Source organism: Neocloeon triangulifer, unplaced genomic scaffold, assembly GCF_031216515.1.
Source record: "Neocloeon triangulifer isolate White Clay Creek 2 clone unplaced genomic scaffold, ASM3121651v1 ptg000001l, whole genome shotgun sequence".
Classification (NCBI taxonomy): Eukaryota; Metazoa; Arthropoda; class Insecta; order Ephemeroptera; family Baetidae; genus Neocloeon; species Neocloeon triangulifer.
Genome location: NW_026775544.1, coordinates 7,872,750 through 7,890,570, shown reverse-complemented (window position 1 = coordinate 7,890,570; position 17,821 = coordinate 7,872,750). Strand labels below are relative to the sequence as shown.

The 17,821-nt window shown below is 37.3% G+C and overlaps 7 protein-coding genes across 8 annotated transcripts; 1 reads left to right on the top strand and 6 right to left on the bottom strand.

Moving 5' to 3' along the window:
* The first annotated feature begins 42 nt into the window (after positions 1-42).
* Positions 43-11,504, top strand: LOC132199324 (2-(3-amino-3-carboxypropyl)histidine synthase subunit 1). Of its 2 annotated transcripts, XM_059623967.1 has the most exons (6): positions 43-530; positions 6,785-6,875; positions 9,288-9,531; positions 10,145-10,905; positions 10,966-11,131; positions 11,187-11,504. In XM_059623967.1, the coding sequence occupies exons 4-6, from the start codon at positions 10,148-10,150 to the stop codon at positions 11,502-11,504; spliced, it is 1,242 nt and encodes a 413-aa protein (XP_059479950.1). In that variant the 5' UTR covers positions 43-530; positions 6,785-6,875; positions 9,288-9,531; positions 10,145-10,147. The 2 variants fall into 2 exon arrangements, with proteins under 2 accessions (XP_059479950.1, XP_059479942.1); XM_059623959.1 differs by lacking the exons at positions 43-530; positions 6,785-6,875; positions 9,288-9,531 and adding an exon at positions 9,907-10,033.
* On the bottom strand, positions 964-4,340 carry LOC132199316 (tubulin beta chain-like). The gene is made up of 10 exons (XM_059623946.1): positions 3,952-4,340; positions 3,594-3,702; positions 3,415-3,540; positions 3,236-3,337; positions 2,752-2,879; positions 2,421-2,588; positions 2,171-2,356; positions 1,651-1,790; positions 1,326-1,587; positions 964-1,263 (listed from the first exon to the last, which is right to left on the bottom strand). The coding sequence occupies exons 1-10, from the start codon at positions 4,006-4,008 to the stop codon at positions 1,195-1,197; spliced, it is 1,347 nt and encodes a 448-aa protein (XP_059479929.1). The 5' UTR covers positions 4,009-4,340; the 3' UTR covers positions 964-1,194.
* LOC132199410 (larval cuticle protein A2B-like) lies at positions 5,716-6,838 on the bottom strand. The gene is made up of 2 exons (XM_059624090.1): positions 6,696-6,838; positions 5,716-6,257 (listed from the first exon to the last, which is right to left on the bottom strand). The coding sequence occupies exons 1-2, from the start codon at positions 6,705-6,707 to the stop codon at positions 5,838-5,840; spliced, it is 432 nt and encodes a 143-aa protein (XP_059480073.1). The 5' UTR covers positions 6,708-6,838; the 3' UTR covers positions 5,716-5,837.
* LOC132199338 (glycerophosphodiester phosphodiesterase 1) lies at positions 6,892-9,701 on the bottom strand. Its single transcript, XM_059623979.1, has 8 exons — positions 9,259-9,701; positions 8,951-9,126; positions 8,753-8,858; positions 8,600-8,692; positions 8,433-8,542; positions 8,249-8,377; positions 8,066-8,191; positions 6,892-7,034 (listed from the first exon to the last, which is right to left on the bottom strand). The coding sequence occupies exons 1-8, from the start codon at positions 9,583-9,585 to the stop codon at positions 7,010-7,012; spliced, it is 1,092 nt and encodes a 363-aa protein (XP_059479962.1). The 5' UTR covers positions 9,586-9,701; the 3' UTR covers positions 6,892-7,009.
* A 24-nt stretch (positions 11,505-11,528) lies between the features above and the next one.
* On the bottom strand, positions 11,529-12,917 carry LOC132199362 (2-oxoglutarate and iron-dependent oxygenase domain-containing protein 3-like). The gene is made up of 3 exons (XM_059624017.1): positions 12,700-12,917; positions 11,914-12,626; positions 11,529-11,849 (listed from the first exon to the last, which is right to left on the bottom strand). Exons 1-3 carry the CDS (start codon positions 12,813-12,815, stop codon positions 11,710-11,712), a joined length of 969 nt encoding a protein of 322 aa, XP_059480000.1. The 5' UTR covers positions 12,816-12,917; the 3' UTR covers positions 11,529-11,709.
* Positions 12,918-13,149: 232 nt separating this feature from the next.
* Positions 13,150-15,243, bottom strand: LOC132199371 (mpv17-like protein). The gene is made up of 5 exons (XM_059624029.1): positions 14,980-15,243; positions 14,716-14,804; positions 13,996-14,108; positions 13,794-13,864; positions 13,150-13,732 (listed from the first exon to the last, which is right to left on the bottom strand). Exons 1-5 carry the CDS (start codon positions 15,100-15,102, stop codon positions 13,595-13,597), a joined length of 534 nt encoding a protein of 177 aa, XP_059480012.1. The 5' UTR covers positions 15,103-15,243; the 3' UTR covers positions 13,150-13,594.
* Positions 15,244-15,403: 160 nt separating this feature from the next.
* LOC132199355 (beta-1,3-galactosyltransferase 5-like) lies at positions 15,404-17,758 on the bottom strand. The gene is made up of 2 exons (XM_059624004.1): positions 16,956-17,758; positions 15,404-16,002 (listed from the first exon to the last, which is right to left on the bottom strand). The coding sequence occupies exons 1-2, from the start codon at positions 17,558-17,560 to the stop codon at positions 15,606-15,608; spliced, it is 1,002 nt and encodes a 333-aa protein (XP_059479987.1). The 5' UTR covers positions 17,561-17,758; the 3' UTR covers positions 15,404-15,605.
* Between the last annotated feature and the right edge of the window lie 63 nt (positions 17,759-17,821).

Below are 17,821 nucleotides of genomic sequence, written 5' to 3'. Positions count from 1 at the left end.
GAAACGAAAATTAAATCCCCGCACCTCCAGTCTGCACCCACACGGTTGCCCACACGTTTAGTCTTGTTTGTTTTGTTTACATTATAGTTGCTCCGAAAGCAAGTTATTACATTTTACTACTTTTCTCTTTTCTCGTGTTCAAATTTCCGTTTCCACTCGAATTTTTCCAGTTATACCTTCGCATTTTTCATCTTGTTCACTTCCTTTATTATCGCAATACTTTCAAAATTAGAGAACAGCAATAATTTTTCCCATGAACTTCCTGAATTTTCCCTTGCCTCTTCCTCCCTGTTCTTCCTCAGTTTCCATGACATTTTTCATAGTGTCTAGCGTCTTTTGTCTTAACATTTTGTGATCTCTTTTGATGATTTCATAATTGAAGGCATAAATTCCGGGAAATTTCTATCATGCAATCGGCGGCTCTGTGCTATACTCTTTTCAATATAATTCAAATATATAATAATTATACTTCGTGTGCTTCTAAAACCGTACATGGCCGTGACTTTCATATCAACAATATCAGCACTTTGGTATGTATATTTATGTTTGAATTGTTTGATCATTTTAATGTGGTTCGTGTTAACAAAATATTGGAATGGAAATAACAGATCCAATAATAATATACAATGTTACATGAATATCCGCATTGCCATTGTGATATTTTATGCTTAATTATTTTATTACGTCGTCAAATTATTTTAAGAAAATTTATTCTTTGGTAGTTGCTAAGCTGTTATCTTGTTTTGCAATTTTTATTGCAAAATGAAGTAAAATCTAAAATTTTTGTCTTGGTGCGCTTTGGTATAAAGATATTTAATATATGGTTTTTCACGTTTTATTTATTCATCATTGAACGTTTTATGTTTTACTTTTCATTTTTTTTATGATGAAAAAATACTCACTAATTTTTAAATAGGATTATTTGCGGTATTTACCGCTGAAAAATTAAATAGAGGCTTTCTATTACAATAAATAAAATTTTATTTTGTCGAAAAAGTATTACAACTCCTGTTGAAATTACATTATATATGGCTCAAAGTATTTTCTTCATAATAAAGACGTAATTATCCAGTCAAAATTTTAGAATCAAATCTAATAAACATCTCGAATAAGAATTTTCAAAAAAAAAGATACATTGCTCGTGGATTAATGCTTCGTGGTAATTGTAGTATATTTTGCAAAGTGGCACTAGTTTTACTCAGCCTCTTGCACAGCTTGTTCCTCTTCTTCGTCATATTCATTTTCCTCAAAGGCTCCAACCTCCTACAAAAAATTAACATATTTTTGGAATCCTTTATTTTTCGGCGCTTGTCAAAAGTCTTTACCTGATACTGTTGGTATTCCGAGACCAAGTCATTCATGTTGCTCTCAGCCTCAGTGAATTCCATTTCGTCCATGCCCTCACCAGTGTACCAGTGGAGGAAGGCTTTGCGGCGGAACATGGCAGTGAACTGCTCGGAGATGCGTTTGAAAATCTCCTGGATGGCCGTCGTGTTGCCGATGAAGGTCGCGGACATCTTCAGTCCTCTGGGTGGAATGTCGCACACGGCCACCTTTACATTGTTCGGGATCCACTCGACAAAGTATCTGCAATAATTTCGCCATGATGATTTTTTTTTGTATAAAAATAAATCATCATTGACCACTTACGCAGATTGCTTGCTCTGCATTGAGAGCATTTGTTCGTCAACCTCCTTCATGGACATTTTACCACGGAAAATCGTGGCCACAGTCAGGTACCGTCCGTGTCTGGGGTCGCACGCAGCCATCATGTTCTTGGCATCAAACATCTAAAAGTTAATGTTGTTAAAAGGGGTTGGCTTTCATAATTCATATTGATTTTGGGAATTAATTTAATCTAGACCAATTAAATTGCAGTTATTTTGGACAAAATTAAAAAAAAAAGTAGAACTCGGTTAATTTTTTTTTAAAGTGAACAAGTAATAGAATTTAGTTTAAATGTAACAACATTTCCAAAAATATAAAAAAAATTTGAAAGGGGGAATGTTTTTCAAATGTATGATGTACTTTAAAAAATTTTGCACCTTTTTTTATGCATTAAATCTGCAATTTTTTGGTTTAAGCGTGATTGAGAATTTTTAAATCAGGAGATATTTGCATGTAAATTTCTTCCCATAAAAAAAATCATATCATTCTTTCTCTTCCTAACCTGAGCGGTGAGTTCGGGCACAGTGAGGGCTCTGTATCCCTGCGACGCCCTGGCTGTGAGAGGGGCGAATCCAGGCATGAAGAAGTGCAGTCTTGGGAATGGCACCATATTGACGGCCAGTTTTCTTAGGTCGGCGTTCAATTGACCTGGGAACCTGAGACAAGTCGTAACGCCTGACATGGTGATCTGCAAGAAGTGATACACATTTATTTTCAATTTTATCACTTTCTAATTAGTTGGGTCTGGTTACGGAAACTAGGTGGTTCAAGTCTCCGTAGGTCGGAGATGTCAGCTTCAGGGTCCTGAAGCAGATGTCATAGAGCGCCTCGTTATCGATGCAGAAGGTCTCATCGGTGTTTTCTGTCAGTTGGTGAACAGATAGCGTGGCGTTGTACGGTTCAACTACTGTTTCGGAAACCTACAATTATGCAACAAAAAAAGTGATATTAAAATCACGTTAGATCATTACAATCAAAATTATATATATATATATATTTTTTTAAATTTTTATTTGTGCTTCATATTTTTTTTGCATTTAATTTTTTTAAGTAAATGTTAAAGTTAAATATTAATTTTCTCACCTTTGGCGATGGAATGACGCTGTAAGTTTTCATTATTCTATCCGGATATTCTTCCCTAATTTTTGCAAGAAGAAGGGTGCCAAGACCACTGCCAGTGCCACCTCCTAGGGAGTGCGTCAGTTGGAAACCTGGGTTGTTCGAATAAATATTAAGTAAAAATAATTTTTAGTATAGTTAAATTATTCGTTTTTTTTTTTTTTTTAATTCTTCGACATTTTATTATTTCTGCTGAAAGCATTGCGTCACCGCACTCTATTAAGTTCTCCCTAATTTGCTGACGTGAGTACATAGCCCCAGTCATAAAATTAGCGATGAGCAATATTTTTTTAAGTGGTCACCGCCCAATATGCAGCGCTACAAAAAAAAACGATTTCACGCGGTGATAAGAAAATTACGACCGCTTATCTTGTTTGTCAGGTAAAAAGCTGACGCGCCTTGCTTACTTATGAATGCATCGATTTTAAAAAAGATAAAAGTTCTTTACCTTGCAGACAATCGCAGCCTTCAGCCTCCCTCCTGGTTACGTCCATGACTTGGTCAATCAGTTCTGCACCCTCGGTGTAGTGACCCTTTGCCCAGTTATTTCCTAAAAATTAAAAATTAATTGATATCTCTGCAAAATACTGAACTATTTAAAAGAATTGATTAAAAAATCACAATTACCTGCGCCTGATTGGCCAAACACGAAGTTGTCTGGCCTGAAGATGGTACCGAAAGGTCCACTTCGGGCCGAGTCCATGGTGCCGGGCTCCAAGTCAACCAAGACGGCTCGAGGCACGTAATTGCCGTCTTAACATGGAACATATGAGTGATAGTTGCCAAATTTTTTTCCAAGTACTTACTGGACGCCTCGTTATAGTAGACGCTGATTCGGTCCAGCTGCAGGTCGCTGTTCCCATGGTACTGTCCAACGGGGTCAATTCCATGCTCGTCGGAAATAATTTCCCAAAACTTAAATCAAAAATTCATAATTTTTTTTGCTGAAGATGCATCATTTTTAACAGTAAGCAACACATTTTAATTCCAAATTTAAATAAAAAGCAATAATTACAAATATCAATATTTTCTTGGTCTCTTTTTCAGAAAGTTTTCCCGCCACAGCACAAAAAAAAAGATTTATATTTTGAAAAAAAAAATATTTATGCTTCTAGGAGCTTCTAATTATTTATTTTTAATTTTGTAAATTTTAAATTCAATTACCTTGCAACCAATCTGGTTACCACACTGTCCGGCCTGGAGATGCAGAATTTCCCTCATCTTGTGCTCTCGTGTGCTGTGTAGCTATCAAAGATCGAAAACTGAAAAATTTACTCGGCGCGTGTTCAATTTGCTTTTCTAGCGACTCGAGCGAGCGGCCGACGAGCTCAAGGTGCGCGGTGTGTGACGGCAGAAATAGAGATAAGAAAAATCTCCCCAAATAATGCCGAGCGCTAATGTGAGGAGTCCAAAATTAGACTTTGGGGGGCAGCGGCAGGAAATTACGCTCAAGAAACTACGAGAGACCCAACTGTCTGTCCCAACTCTTTTCAATTTAAAAGTTTTAAAGAGCCAGACTCGCCGCCTGCCAACTTGTAGACGACCCGCTATAATTCAGTCGTATTTTATTAGGCGCGCGCATTGTCGTGCACCATTAATAATTATGCAGTGATGCCATATTTTCGCACGTATAAATTTATATGAATGAGAAGCAATAAATCACTGCTCTCTATCTTATTTAAAGTGGTCATAAACGCACTAAACTAGGCCGGTAGTTGCCAACCTGAAAAAAGATCAAAAGCAGGGAATCTCAAAGAGGTTTAAATTACAGCCACTAGCAATTGTCGCAGAGATATTTTTGTCAACCAATCATAAATTTTAAGTACTTAAATTGGAAAAAAAATTAATTATTTTGCATGATGCCTTAAGTTTTTGTAATTAATTAACTCCTTTGTGAACTTAGCTTTCCAACGGAGTATTGATTACACCAAATTGTTTCTCACATATTTATCATTTTTAAATTATGCATTATATTGGAATTGAAAGCCTTTTTTCCAAAGAAATCTCATATAAATAAATTGTATTCATTATATGTTTGCAACATAATTATTTGAATTTATTTCTTTACTTAAATTTATGGTTATATAGTGTGCAAGCTCAAGATATACATTTTGTATTATGGTCAGTGGCTTATCGGCAGTCCTTCCAATCAAAATTTTTAAAATAATGTGAATTTTACTATAAATATTTATGAGAAAATAATAAATTAAAATTTTCTCAATTATAATCTTGAATATAAGTTCAAAAATGTTATAATATTCATAATGATATATTTTGCACATTTTGCGTGTAATATTTTTGTTAACATAAAAAAATTATTATTAAATTGTATGTATATTGCATATAGGCAATTAGGCACAGAAAACATAACTTTGGCTAGGAAATAATTATATAGTGACACACTGACACTTAAATGCTGAATATATAATATAAGTCGTTAGTGAGTGATCCTAGTGTACACAATCAAACAAGGTTTTTAAAAACCAATTTGCTTCCTGAATTTTTGTGTTTATATAAAGTGAGTGCTTGCTACTTCACATGAAAGCCATAGCAATCAGCATATTACTCTCAACGACATATATATAATTGAAGATTTAAGATCTAGCATTATACAATTCTACAAACTTGATTCACAGAATGTGGAAAGCCCAAAATTATATTATAAAAATTTAACTCAAATGCGGGTCGTCTATACAAGTTTGCAGGGGATGCGAGTCTGGCTTATACGAACCTTTAATTTAGATTGCAAAATATACACTTCTAATGCTTCTCTTCTCTTTTATTAGTTTTTTTTTATATGTTCGTCTCATCTCCACGCATAATTTAAAGGTTAACATTCTTTATTTTATTGTCATCCATTATTGCTTTTGTTTCAAAGGGTATATAAATAATTTTTCTTCAAAGCTTATAAAAATAATACATTTGCAGTTAGGATTTTTTTCACTTTTTATTTTGAGTGTTTGAAAATTGGAAGAGGTTTTGAAAGAAAGTGTTTTCAATAAATAAGTGTTCAGTTTGAGACATTATGTACAAAATAGGCGATTGACTTCTTAGCCGAGGTAGGCAGGGGCAGCAGCATAAGCGCGGACGGGGGCGGCATAGGCGACGGGGGCAGCGACCTTGGCGATGGCGGGGGCAGCGACGACGGCCTTGGCGACAGCGGGCTCACGGTGGACGACGGCGTTGAATCCGTTGACAGGGTCAGCGGTGTACTCGACAGTGCGGCGGGTGCCGTCGGGCTCGACCAGGGAGTAGGAGCCCTGGACGACGTCACCGTTGCGGGTCTCGGACTGGCCCTTGCTGTCACCGGTCAGGGCATCCTGGATGTCGTAGCTGTAGCTGTACTGGGGGTTGGGGTCAAAGTCGGTGTCGACGGCGACCTTGGCCACAGCGGGGGCGGCAGCGTAGGCCAGGGGGGCACCGATCACGCCAGCGCGGGCGACGGCGATGAGGGCGGCGAAAGCAAGGAGCTGCAATTTTAAATTTGATCTCATTGATGTGAATGTTGATGAAAGACTTGGTGGGAAATGATGCACATCAAATGGAAATTGAGCTTTTTGTTACACAGAATGAAATAGAATATTATTAATATATATATATGCATGTTGTGGTGGTGGACGGTAGAGAGGATAATTATATCATATTATGTATATGCTAGTGCGAGCCTATGAAATAAAGCTAGAAAGACAAAAAAATAATCTAAAAAGACAATTTATACAAATAAAGACAAATTTACAAACAAGTTTGCAAAATTAAAGGAAATTTTTATGTGATGGTCGGAACTTCTAATATTTTTTGGAAATTCAGAAAATTATCATAAAATTCAATTTTTTTTGGACACTCAATTTTCCGCAATTTTAAGTAGAAATTTTGAAAAAATAAATGGCAATTCGGCTTAAAGCACATACCTTGAAGGCCATGTTTTTCGTTGAGGTGTTTGAGTTGAGTGATTAGAAAGTGTCCATTGAGGTGCTTTTATACTGTCTGAAATCTGCAGGGCATCGGCAGAGAGGGCACCGCCGGGCGTGGCACGCAATCCTCGCAGTCTCTGCAGCCCCTCCATTAGTGCACCTTGCCATCTCCCAAAGGTGAGTTCATGTCATTGTGTTTGCAGTGCTCGCATGTGTCGTGGTGCGATCAGAGGTGGGCAACAGGTCCCTCGTGTAAAGTGGAGAATGGGTGCTGTATGGCGGGCGGCGCACCGGCCAAACGTGTTTTTGAATCATATAATGCAGCTATTATGTAACCTAAGGCAAATCGAATGTAGGTCGATGAATTATTAAATCGCCCAAATAAACCAAGCGCTTTTTTGCCGCGGCGCAAAACTGCCTTTTAATCGGAGCAGTGTCAATTCTTGTGATCGGTAAAGATATTAAATTTGGCCGGTCGTCGCGCTCGGCCGTGACAAAACGCTAGTTTACAGCTTGAGCAAGTTTTTCTCTCATCCGTGGCCTTCGCCGCGACATTAATCAAAGTCGAAATAATCCAAAAAGTTGCCCTAAAGTAGGTCCCGTTCAAAACGTTATGACCGTGAGTGGATAATACTTGAAAACAAGCACACAAAGAGATCTGTCTTTTTTTTACTTTGGAGTGATTTAATAATTTTGTAGCTCATTGAGCTCATACTTATACTGGGTTGGAAGCTAATTCTATGACACTAGGAGCACACACCACAATTTTTTGAATGAGAACTTAACATGTTTACATTCTTTACATTACGCTGACAATAAGTTTACAAACGTTAATCGTTGTTGGTAGGGAATAAAAATCAAAAAAACATAAATATTATATATGACATAATTGAGGACTCCAAAAATTCTCATTAAACTTAGGGGTTAGAAACAAGTTTGTAAAATTTTAAAATATCACATGGGACAATAGCAGCCGTTTTGAACGCACATGTTACAGAATTTAAAACACTTTTTGTAAAATATACATGGCTACCAGTATTAGGCGGGTTTGAACTTTGGAACAAAGAGTTTTTAACCCTTTGGTGGAATATTTTACTAGAACAATTATAATTAAAAAATGGCAGATCAAGGGAGACTTGAAAGTGAAAAAAGGGAAAACCAATCAATAATATAATGCAAAGGGAGGTAAAAGACAAAATTAAAGACTTAAAACATCAAAACGTAAAAAAAAAATGAAACCGTTAAGCAGCTCAAATAGGGATGTCTTTTTAAAATATGGACTTGAAAAACCTTAATAAATACACTTTGGCAAAGGAAGGATTAATCTACATGAGCTGTATTGGATAAAAAAAATTCATTTGTCCTACTCCCTCAGCGTGTCCGTCATATAGGTGACATGAAGTGCCTTGGAAAAGTATTCCTTTTCACACGCTAGGTTGACAGGCCAGGCTATGGCCCTGACCCCTCTCTTTCGCCATTGTCGAACTTGATCCCTGAAAAATTAAAAAAAATCTTTAATTTATTTTTTTTAAAGAGAAATGTAGTCTTACGGTGATAAACAATCTTTGTGCACAATGACAGCAGAAATGCCCAGGAGGAAGTCATAAACGTTGAAGAAACACCATTGGTGAATTACATCAGCAATCACGGCCAAAGCATGTTGCCAGAACACAGGATACCTGTAATAAATAAATTTCGCGTCACTTTTGTTAGATGCAATAAAATAACGCAAACCTTCTGCGGTAAGGTCCACCAACGGACCGTGAGTATGTGTAGTCCTCATAGGCGATCAAACCTGGACGCCACGAAAGAGCGCATACAACACTAGGCACGGCCCGTTTAACCTTAATTTAAATTAAAAACTTGGGACTTCTTATCATTTTAATAAAAGTATGCCTTACCCAGAAAATCAGGTTAGGATAAAAGGAGGTAATGACTGCCCTTGCTTGTAAATCAGGGTATTTTTCAAACATCTTGAGAACTGCTATCAGGGTCTAAAATGTCATTATTTCTACATTATTCTTCTGTTGAAACCCTTGGTTAATCAAACCCACTCTAGTATCGTTGTCTTTCAAATCGATGAACACTCGCATATCTAATTTCAGACACTCTTCGATTGCTTCGTCCAATTGTGGAATTTGTTCACCGGCAAAGCTGCGACTGAAATCGATACAATTTATTTATTCAACAATCATAAATCGTAAAATAAAAATTTAAACATTCAATTTTAGTAAAAGACTATTATTCCCTACCTGAGAGGGTGAGTTGTCGAAATGTCAAGAATTTCCAAGTCCTCGAAAGTCATTTCACTAATTTTCTTGTCAACCTCGCACATGCGAAGGAGACTTTTGTCATGAAACAAAACTGGAACCCCGTCTGCAGTCAAGGCTACGTCAAATTCTACTGCCATGCAACCATGTTCGTGTGCCTGTTAAAGAACAAAAATGTCCCCATTATTTTTCCGAATATAATACGGTTCGATTTTTAATTTTTGAGTTTATTGATTATAATATTTTGGGGAAAACATGGATATTAAATGCATGTAATATTGTGAATCTACCAATTGAAATGATGATATGCTGTTTTCAGGTGCGTCATATCCCGCCCCTCGGTGAGCGACCCTGTCTAAATAGAACTCGTGCGAGGTCTCCTCATTTTTGTCTTCGTCAGCCTCTGGATCAAGGTCTTTTCCAAGAACTGATTCGACCAAATAATCAGGTGAAGGCTGCAGGCGAATGCCATAGACTAGAAGCAATAGGAGTAAAGGGAAGATCACGGGTAGCGGCAGTGAACTCAGCAGGGTGTCGACCAGAATCAAGAGACTCCCGTACAGGTAAAGACTACCTGCCACGCAGGACAATAGGACTATTTTCAAAGAAGGCCCCATTTTTGTTTTACTTTGAAATCAGGCACCATCACAAAAAGAACGTTTTATAATTCATTTTTTTTTCGTTTTGATGTTTGTGGGTGTGGGAGAGGCGTCAAGTCTGCCCAACCAGCCGGTGTTTGCAGAGCTACGCTTGTGTCGTACCAACGTTTTTGTTTAAAAATTTGTCTTTTTCTTTTAATTCACATAATATAACAAAATAATTTTTGCATTAATTTATTTTGCAATAAAACATGTTTTGTAATGTAAATTACGTTCACCGTCTAAATATATAAAACCATAATATTTATTTTATTACAAAATTCCATTTTATTGGCAGCTTTGCTTATTATTGGGTCCATGTGCAACACACCATGTGGATATGGCACTCCTTGCAGATTTTTTAAAAATACAAAGTCAAAGAGCATATATTGAGTTATTTTTTTAAAAGAAGAAATATAGGGGAAAGGTAAAAATTCATGCAGCGTAAAAATATTTGAAATACAAGAGCTTTGTATAATATAATGTCATTTTGTGAGTTATTTTAATTATTTATGGTCTTCATTTTTAACCATTTCAGATAATGAGCGCCGACCTGCAGGAGACTTCTCAGTCAGCAGTGGTGGTTGCAAACCCTGCACGCAAAGTGATCAAGCCTGCAGTCACTAGGGTCAACAACAAGATTCCTGATGAAATCATTCAAGATCACATGTTAAATGCAGCCATCAAGGTGCTTCCCCCGAACTACAACTTTGAAGTCCACAAAACGATTTGGCGTATCAAGCAGCTTGACGCCAAGATTGTTGGCTTACAGCTACCTGAAGGCCTCCTTCTGTTTGCCACCACACTTGCTGACATCATCGAGCAATTCACGGAATGTGAAGAGGTTGTCATCATGGGAGACGTCACTTACGGTGCCTGCTGTGTAGACGATATAACTGCAAAGTCATTGGGAGTTGAGCTTTTGATTCACTATGGACACAGTTGTCTTGTGCCAATTGATAGGACAGCTTCGATCAAAGTGCTCTATATTTTTGTGGACATCAAAATAGACATTCTCCATTTTATTGAGTCTGTGAAGTTGAACTTCACTATCGAAAAGACTCTGGCTTTTGTGAGCACCGTCCAGTTCATTGCATCACTCCATGGAGCAGCGTCCGAATTACGAAAATGCGGGTTTAACATCATTATTCCTCAATCGAAGCCTTTGTCTGCTGGTGAAATTTTGGGCTGCACATCACCCAATTTAGAGACCAATGTTGATGCCATCATTTATCTTGGAGACGGAAGATTTCATTTGGAGTCTGCCATGATTTCTAATCCAACCGTACCAGCATACAAGTAATATAGAGATAATATTTGAATTTTTTTGTTTTTATTAACTTTAACCCTATTTCACAGATTTGATCCTTATGATAAGAAATTCACTCTAGAGGAATATGACCATGAAATGATGTTGTCGTTTCGAAAAGAGTCTGTTGACAAGTCCATAAAAGCTGGAACGTTTGGGCTCATTTTGGGTACATTGGGTAGACAAGGCAATCCCACTGTGCTTTCAAATCTTGAGGTAACTGATATTAATGGAATAAATGACGTTAACTAAATAAAATGTTAAATTTTAGAAAAGCATCACCAAGTCCAATCTGGAGAGTGTGGTCGTACTCCTGTCGGAAATATTTCCACAAAAACTTGCTCTCTTTGGGCCTTCTATAGATGCTTGGGTCCAGGTGGCGTGCCCTCGCCTGAGCATAGATTGGGGTCGTGCTTTTCAAAAGCCCCTATTGACGCCCTTTGAGCTCAACATGACTCTCAGGAGAGACAACACACTAACCAAGGATGGTCACTACCCAATGGACTACTATGCCAATGACAGTCGAGGAGACTGGACGCCTAACCACCGACACGCACAATGTGACTGTGATGCGGCTGAGAGGTGCTGATAACGGTAGGAAAAAACCTTTAATATTGTTTAAACCTTATTTATCAAACATTCAAATTCAACAACTACAACGTGTGTGAGGGAAATATGATCTATTGTGTCTTTTGTGTCAAAATTTTTTCTTGCCACTCATACTTTGGTACATGATTTATTTCGGTATTGCTCAAAAATGCGACTTGGAGATCAAAAAAATTGCCAGTTATTAATCACTTTTGAGCTGCTGGATCTTTGATCGCTGCTTCTATATTGCATGTGAATGACACAGTGAGGGCATATCTCTCTCCCGAAGTCACTTTTTCTACAAAGTGCAAATTCTCAGACCCTGAAGTGAACATAGAAACTCGACCTAGAAATCAAGAATTTTAATTAAAATAATTATACAGCTTAAATTGAATTTAAATGAAAATTACCTTTTTTCGGCTCTACAGTTCTATTGGTGTGGTCAGGGTCAACAAAAACAAATCTCCCTCCTTTAAAATCCTCACCGTGGTCTGTGAGGTAAAGCAGGCTAGTGTAATGGAATGCTTCATAGGTCTCTTTGTCGACGTGTGGATGCCAGTACTCATCGTTTTGTGACTGGGCCTCCTGGCTTGTCAGCTTGGAGAAAAAGGTTGGATGAGTTAGATGGAGCAGGTCGGCCGACACTCCGAAGTGATGCGCCACCGAGTGATGGATTTTGGTTCGGACAGTCTTATACAATTTGTAGTCTTGGGCGGTGAGCAAATTTGGCTGCAGCCCATACACGTTCACAAAGGCCTTGCCCTTTGAAAGAGCGCCAGAGTGCAGGTCCAGAATAGTGGCACCACCGTCCGATCCCCCAAGGGCCATGCCCTTCTTCGCCAACAGCAAAAGCTCCTTTGCCTCTTTCGCGCTGACCAATCCGTCCGTGATTACGCGTCCGCACTGTTCTGGTACACAGCCTGGGTATTGTTGCAATTCTTTGGTGTAGTCGTCAGAGCAGTGGACGTGCTGGCCCTTGTGCTGGACAGTTTCTGACTGCTTTGCAATGGTGACTTCGCGGCCTTTTCCAGAGGTGAAGAGCAGAACAATTAGAGCTCCGCCTACCATCACGCCTCGGGTCCACAGTCTAGAGTTTGGCAGTTTAGGCATAGGTCCAAATTTTCTGGAAATAAAAATACAATTTTAGACTTTGATAAGAGAAATTAAAATAAGTATTTTTTAATTGCAATACATACGGCTCTTTTGGTTTGCTTTCATCCTCTGACGATGACGTGGGATGCTTTTTGTCCACACTCAGCTTTTTCTCCACTTTCTTCTCTGTCAGTCTTTCCGAGGCCTTTATGTGTCTCATTTTTTATTTTCGCAGAGAAACATCTAATATTTTCACGCGAGTTTACGTTTGTCGCCGGGCCACTCGGAGAGGCGATCGATATGTTTCGAGTTAAAAGAGGGGTGTAACCACTCAGGATTATTCCTTTATTCCATATATACCGAAATTAAAAAAAAAACAATCCTTTCCTACAAGGTGCGACATATATTTTAAAATTAATTTTTTTTCTATTAATTAGAGAATTCACCCTTTAATTTCTTTCTTTACTTCATTTCTGCAAATTCTCTATTTTTATGTTTTATGCTGACAGGAAATATTGTGTCAATAATGGATACCAAGAAAACGGCAGTTCATATCGTTATTATCTTTTCATTGCGTACATTTTTATTGTAAAGCATCCCCAAAAATTCACAATATTTGCAACATTTACATATAATTTTTATTCTGTGTTCATTTATGACTTATAATCGTAGAAAAATCGTGTTTAAATTGATAAAAAAAAAAATAACAAATAAAATAATGAAGATATAAATTTTCCGTAAATAAAATTGGTATAATCTTTTCTACAGTTAAAAAATGGGATAAACATAAAAATAACTTAAAATTACTGAAAATGAATAATTGAAGACGTTTCGCATTAATAAGCTTTTTTAGCAGGTGACTTGCGTTTAAACGTCTAAAAGCATTTAGTGAGCGCATGACTCATTTGCGATAATACTGCTTAGTGAGAATTTTGCAAAGAAATAAGCAATCAAATAATTTTTTATAACATTAAAGCTCTTGCTTTGGGCATTCAGGGTTTAATAATTTTGTCGCTTGAACCAGCACAAGATGTTGACCCAGATGAAAGCACACGAGCCAACATACACCACTCTAGCTGCGGGTGGGACCAACATGAAGTTGATGCTTTGTGCTGGAAGCCAGAACATACAACTTGTCTAAAACAAAATAAATAATTATAATGATTCAACTCTTTTTATTGAAAACCAAAGTGTAAACCTTGAAGGTGGGAATAATTTTGTTTCTGCACTCTTCAAGTATATCACCTTTGCGCTCCATAATACTCATGCCTGCAAAAAAAGGACTTAAATAATTGCACAAGAGATAAAAAAAACATTTAAGAGTGCTTTTACGAAATAATTTAAATAACAAAATTGATAGCAATTTTCGCATTAAAAGTGTCCTCTTGATTATAACTTACTTGCATAAAAGATAACAAGAAGTGGTGGCGTCAGTAAAAATTGGTCCAAGAGGAGTTTTTTCACAATGATAGGCGCGGCGGTACCCACAAACCGGGCGTCCAACCACTTGTACCTTTAAAAGTTGTTAATAATAAGTGTCATTACATTATATAAGTATGGAAAATTTTATGATGAAATTGTATATGCAACATTTATGTGCTGTATAAGGAGATATTAAATCCATTTAATCAGTTAAGTCTCGTTGATGAAGGACTTTTCTGAAAAGTGCAAATAGGTGTGTGCACGGCTTTTGATAAATTGTGCCATGTGAATGGTGATTTTGTGCCGATTAGCTAATTGCAATTTTTCAAATAATCGCACACGCTTTCAATTGCCATTGCACAGTTAAAGTGACAGCTCACCAGTGATAATAGATAGGAGGGTAAAGAGCAACCCCAAGCAGGCCGTATCTCATAAGCATCTGCATATCATAAGGCGGGCCGCCCTGAAAGCCAAGTTTTCATGCAGACAAGCTGTGAGTTCAGTGTTGTAAATGAAATAAGGATTTTCAATACAGAGAGTGACAACCAATTGCTTGGTACAATATGTGCTCTGAGGGGAAGTGTTGAAAATGAATTTAGGAAAAATGTAGAATCAAAATTAGATCGAATACATTTTTAACAAAATAAAAGGTGCGGAGATGAACGAAAATTGATTAAATTAAAATAAAAAGTGTGTACCAGTTGAAGAGAATAGTGGGATAAATAAAGGTGCCAACAACTCCATATCTCGCCAGGGTACCTTGGTCATAGGGTTCTGGAATAGGGGCCTGTGGAAAAAAGACAGAGCAAAGGCGCGGTGAAAATCAATATGCTGAGATATTCAAAGGGGTGGAAAAGTCTGCAGCACTCCTGCTGGAATTAAATCGAGTGCCTGACAACAAAAAGCGGCCAACAATAAATACAGATATTGATGTAGCCCAAATGAAACCAAAATGCAATTACAAGGAACTTCTTGTTGATGGTCTGCTGCGACAGTTCGGCTCCGACGTACAGGGTGCCATATACCCCACAGTTTGCCACCAAGGGGTACTTTTTGAAGACCCTCTTTATGAGAGCCAAAGCCATGGTCGGCTCGCTTTCAGTGCCGAATGCACCCGCGGATCATGAGCTGCATCCTGCCACCTTAATTTCCTAGATTAACTCGGCCTTGAACCACTGGACCCTGCTGGTGTTTTGTTTTGAGCCTCTCGATCTCGCCTCGCTACTGCAGTGCTTTTCTAACAAGTGGCACCAACGACAGCGCTCTATCTCCGTAGCTCGCCGCACGCTTTAATCAATAGCCTGGCCCGCTGTCTGGGATTTTGGATGATTTGGGATCGGCGGGCGTAAATGAAAACGATTCGTTCATTGCACTTAGCAAATTCTAGTAGTTTCTATAGTTGTTAGAATTATTTATTTATTTATTATTTTATTGTACTTTTTAGGCTTTTTCCATAAACATTTTTTCTTTTGCCTAGCTACATACAAAAAGCTTTTTATACACATTTCATATAATATACATCTAATGAGATTTGGGTCATTTTTGTCTGGAAATTCTGCTGAGAAAACTTATTTTTATTGATTTTTTTTTAAGTGTCATCACCTGTATTGTTACTGATTGCGAGTATCTTCCAAAGTAAAACTATTTGCTCGGGGTCTAGCTCAGACGGACCGAAGATAAACTTTTTGCAATCTTTGTCATACGGACAGCTGCCGTTTCGGATAATGTCTTCACTCATCTGCCAATCCAGTAGCCATGGGCGAGTCGAAAAATGGTGCAATCCTGCCTTTTTTGCCAAAAAACCGGTGATGAGGAGATCGTCTATCCAGAAATAAGGTTCCTGCTGCGCCAGAGTGTACAGCTTCTTTGCCGTCTTATTGCTGTAGAGCACCAGCCAGCCGTTGCAATAATGGGGATAAAATGTATCCTTGTATTCAAGTGGTGAAACACGCCACTTGTTTCTCCATGAACGAGACGGACGATTCCTGTAATTAAGAAATATCAATTTTTTTATTTGAGGTGGGTTTGAATGCCAAAAAATAAGCAAAAATTATTATCTCAGCTTATTGACGCAATATTAGTCTTATCGCTAATATTTCTCGAGATCAGAAATGATTCACTATTAATGAATTTGGACGTAGAACTCAATTTAAGCTCTAATTTCAGTGTTGTCAACATAGAAATTTAATTGATTGAGATTATATTTGATGACGTCATAATTAACTCATTTTTTTTTTAAACTTGTCGCTTATTTCTGAAGTTAATTTGTAGTTCAACAGTTATTATACATTTAAATTGAATTTCTACAAATTGTAATCATAAATACCAAATTTATGATTACATTACTCAATACACAATTTTCAATGAATTAAATAAATAATCATAATTTTTATTTAAAAATTATTCTTCCAATTTTAATTCTAAAAAATTATCTAAACTTTTAAATTTTTTCAATTCAATAATATTTAAAGGAAATTTTATTTATTACTTCACTGTTATTACTTAAGAGCATGTGCAAATCTGCTGATTATTAAACACTGGATAATCCCATTAAGTAACACTACTGAATAAATTTTTAAGTGTGTAAAGTATTGGTAAATACAAAAATACCCACAATTTTTCAAAACTCCTGCTATGACCAAAAACAAATGGAAAGAGACTTTTAAAATTTTGGCACCTTTTAATGAGGTAGGCTTTCCTTTTTTTTCTTTTGTTACGTCAAAATAAAGCATATTATATCACTGTGAAGCAAATCAAAAATTTAAAAAATGTGCTTTGTGTGGTGAAGAAATTTGAATTTTTGGCCTATTCCAATGTAAGAGTGACTTAGTGAGTGGTCATCAACCTCTTTAGTTTTAAAACTGTAAATACAATATAAATTTATAAGTTTATAATGTGTATGGTATTTAATTTGAATGAATCAAATAAATTTACTTACATGAGGTTATAGTGGCAAATTATATGATCACTGGGAAAAGAGTCATTTCTTATTAGTTCAGAAACACTGGGCAAGTTTAGAAAAATATCGTCATCAGTTTTGAGGATAAACTTTGGTCCTCTGCAGTGGTAATTCAGCCATTTGAAGGCCATCACGTGCTTGTAGGTCAAATTTCTGTATGTGTCGTAAAACGACCCTTGCACAAGGTCTCCATGTTGTCGCCCCTCATCCTCTAGGCTCCTCTGCAGGGTCTCGTTGGTCACCGCCCCAAGCATGAAGACTACTTTGACATGCGACGACCCCCAGCTAGCTCGAATCGCACTTCGATGGCCAGCTCTTGTTGGCGCTGAGTGAACAACGACTACAAGGGGACCTTCTTCTTGAGAACAATTTACAAGAAGTTGAAAGTTGAAATCAGTCAGGTTTATCAGTTTGTGGTAGTCATCGTCAAGGGACGTCCGTTGTTGCAAATATGATGAACTGAATTCACTTGGCTCCATTGTTGAATGTTCTGTGGTAATTATTTTGATTTTAAAGTTTGCCAAAGTTATAAATGTGCACACCGCAATCAGTGGGGACCAGCGTTTGCAGCTGGTCCACGGCATCTCTGTGAATAGCGAATGCTCTCGACATCACGCGCAGGCTTTGATGTTGGTATATTTTATCTTGCCTAGTCGATGTTGGAAGTTATCAGCGCCCACTTTTGGCTTATCTCATCTACAGCAAATTTTACTAGTATTCTGCTTTTCTTTCTTTCTGGATAATATCTTTTCTGATTCTGATTTTTTTTTTAAATCTGCTGCTGTGCTGCTGTAGAAATATTTTTTATTGCCTTTTGATGTGCTGCATGGTATATGATTTGCTAA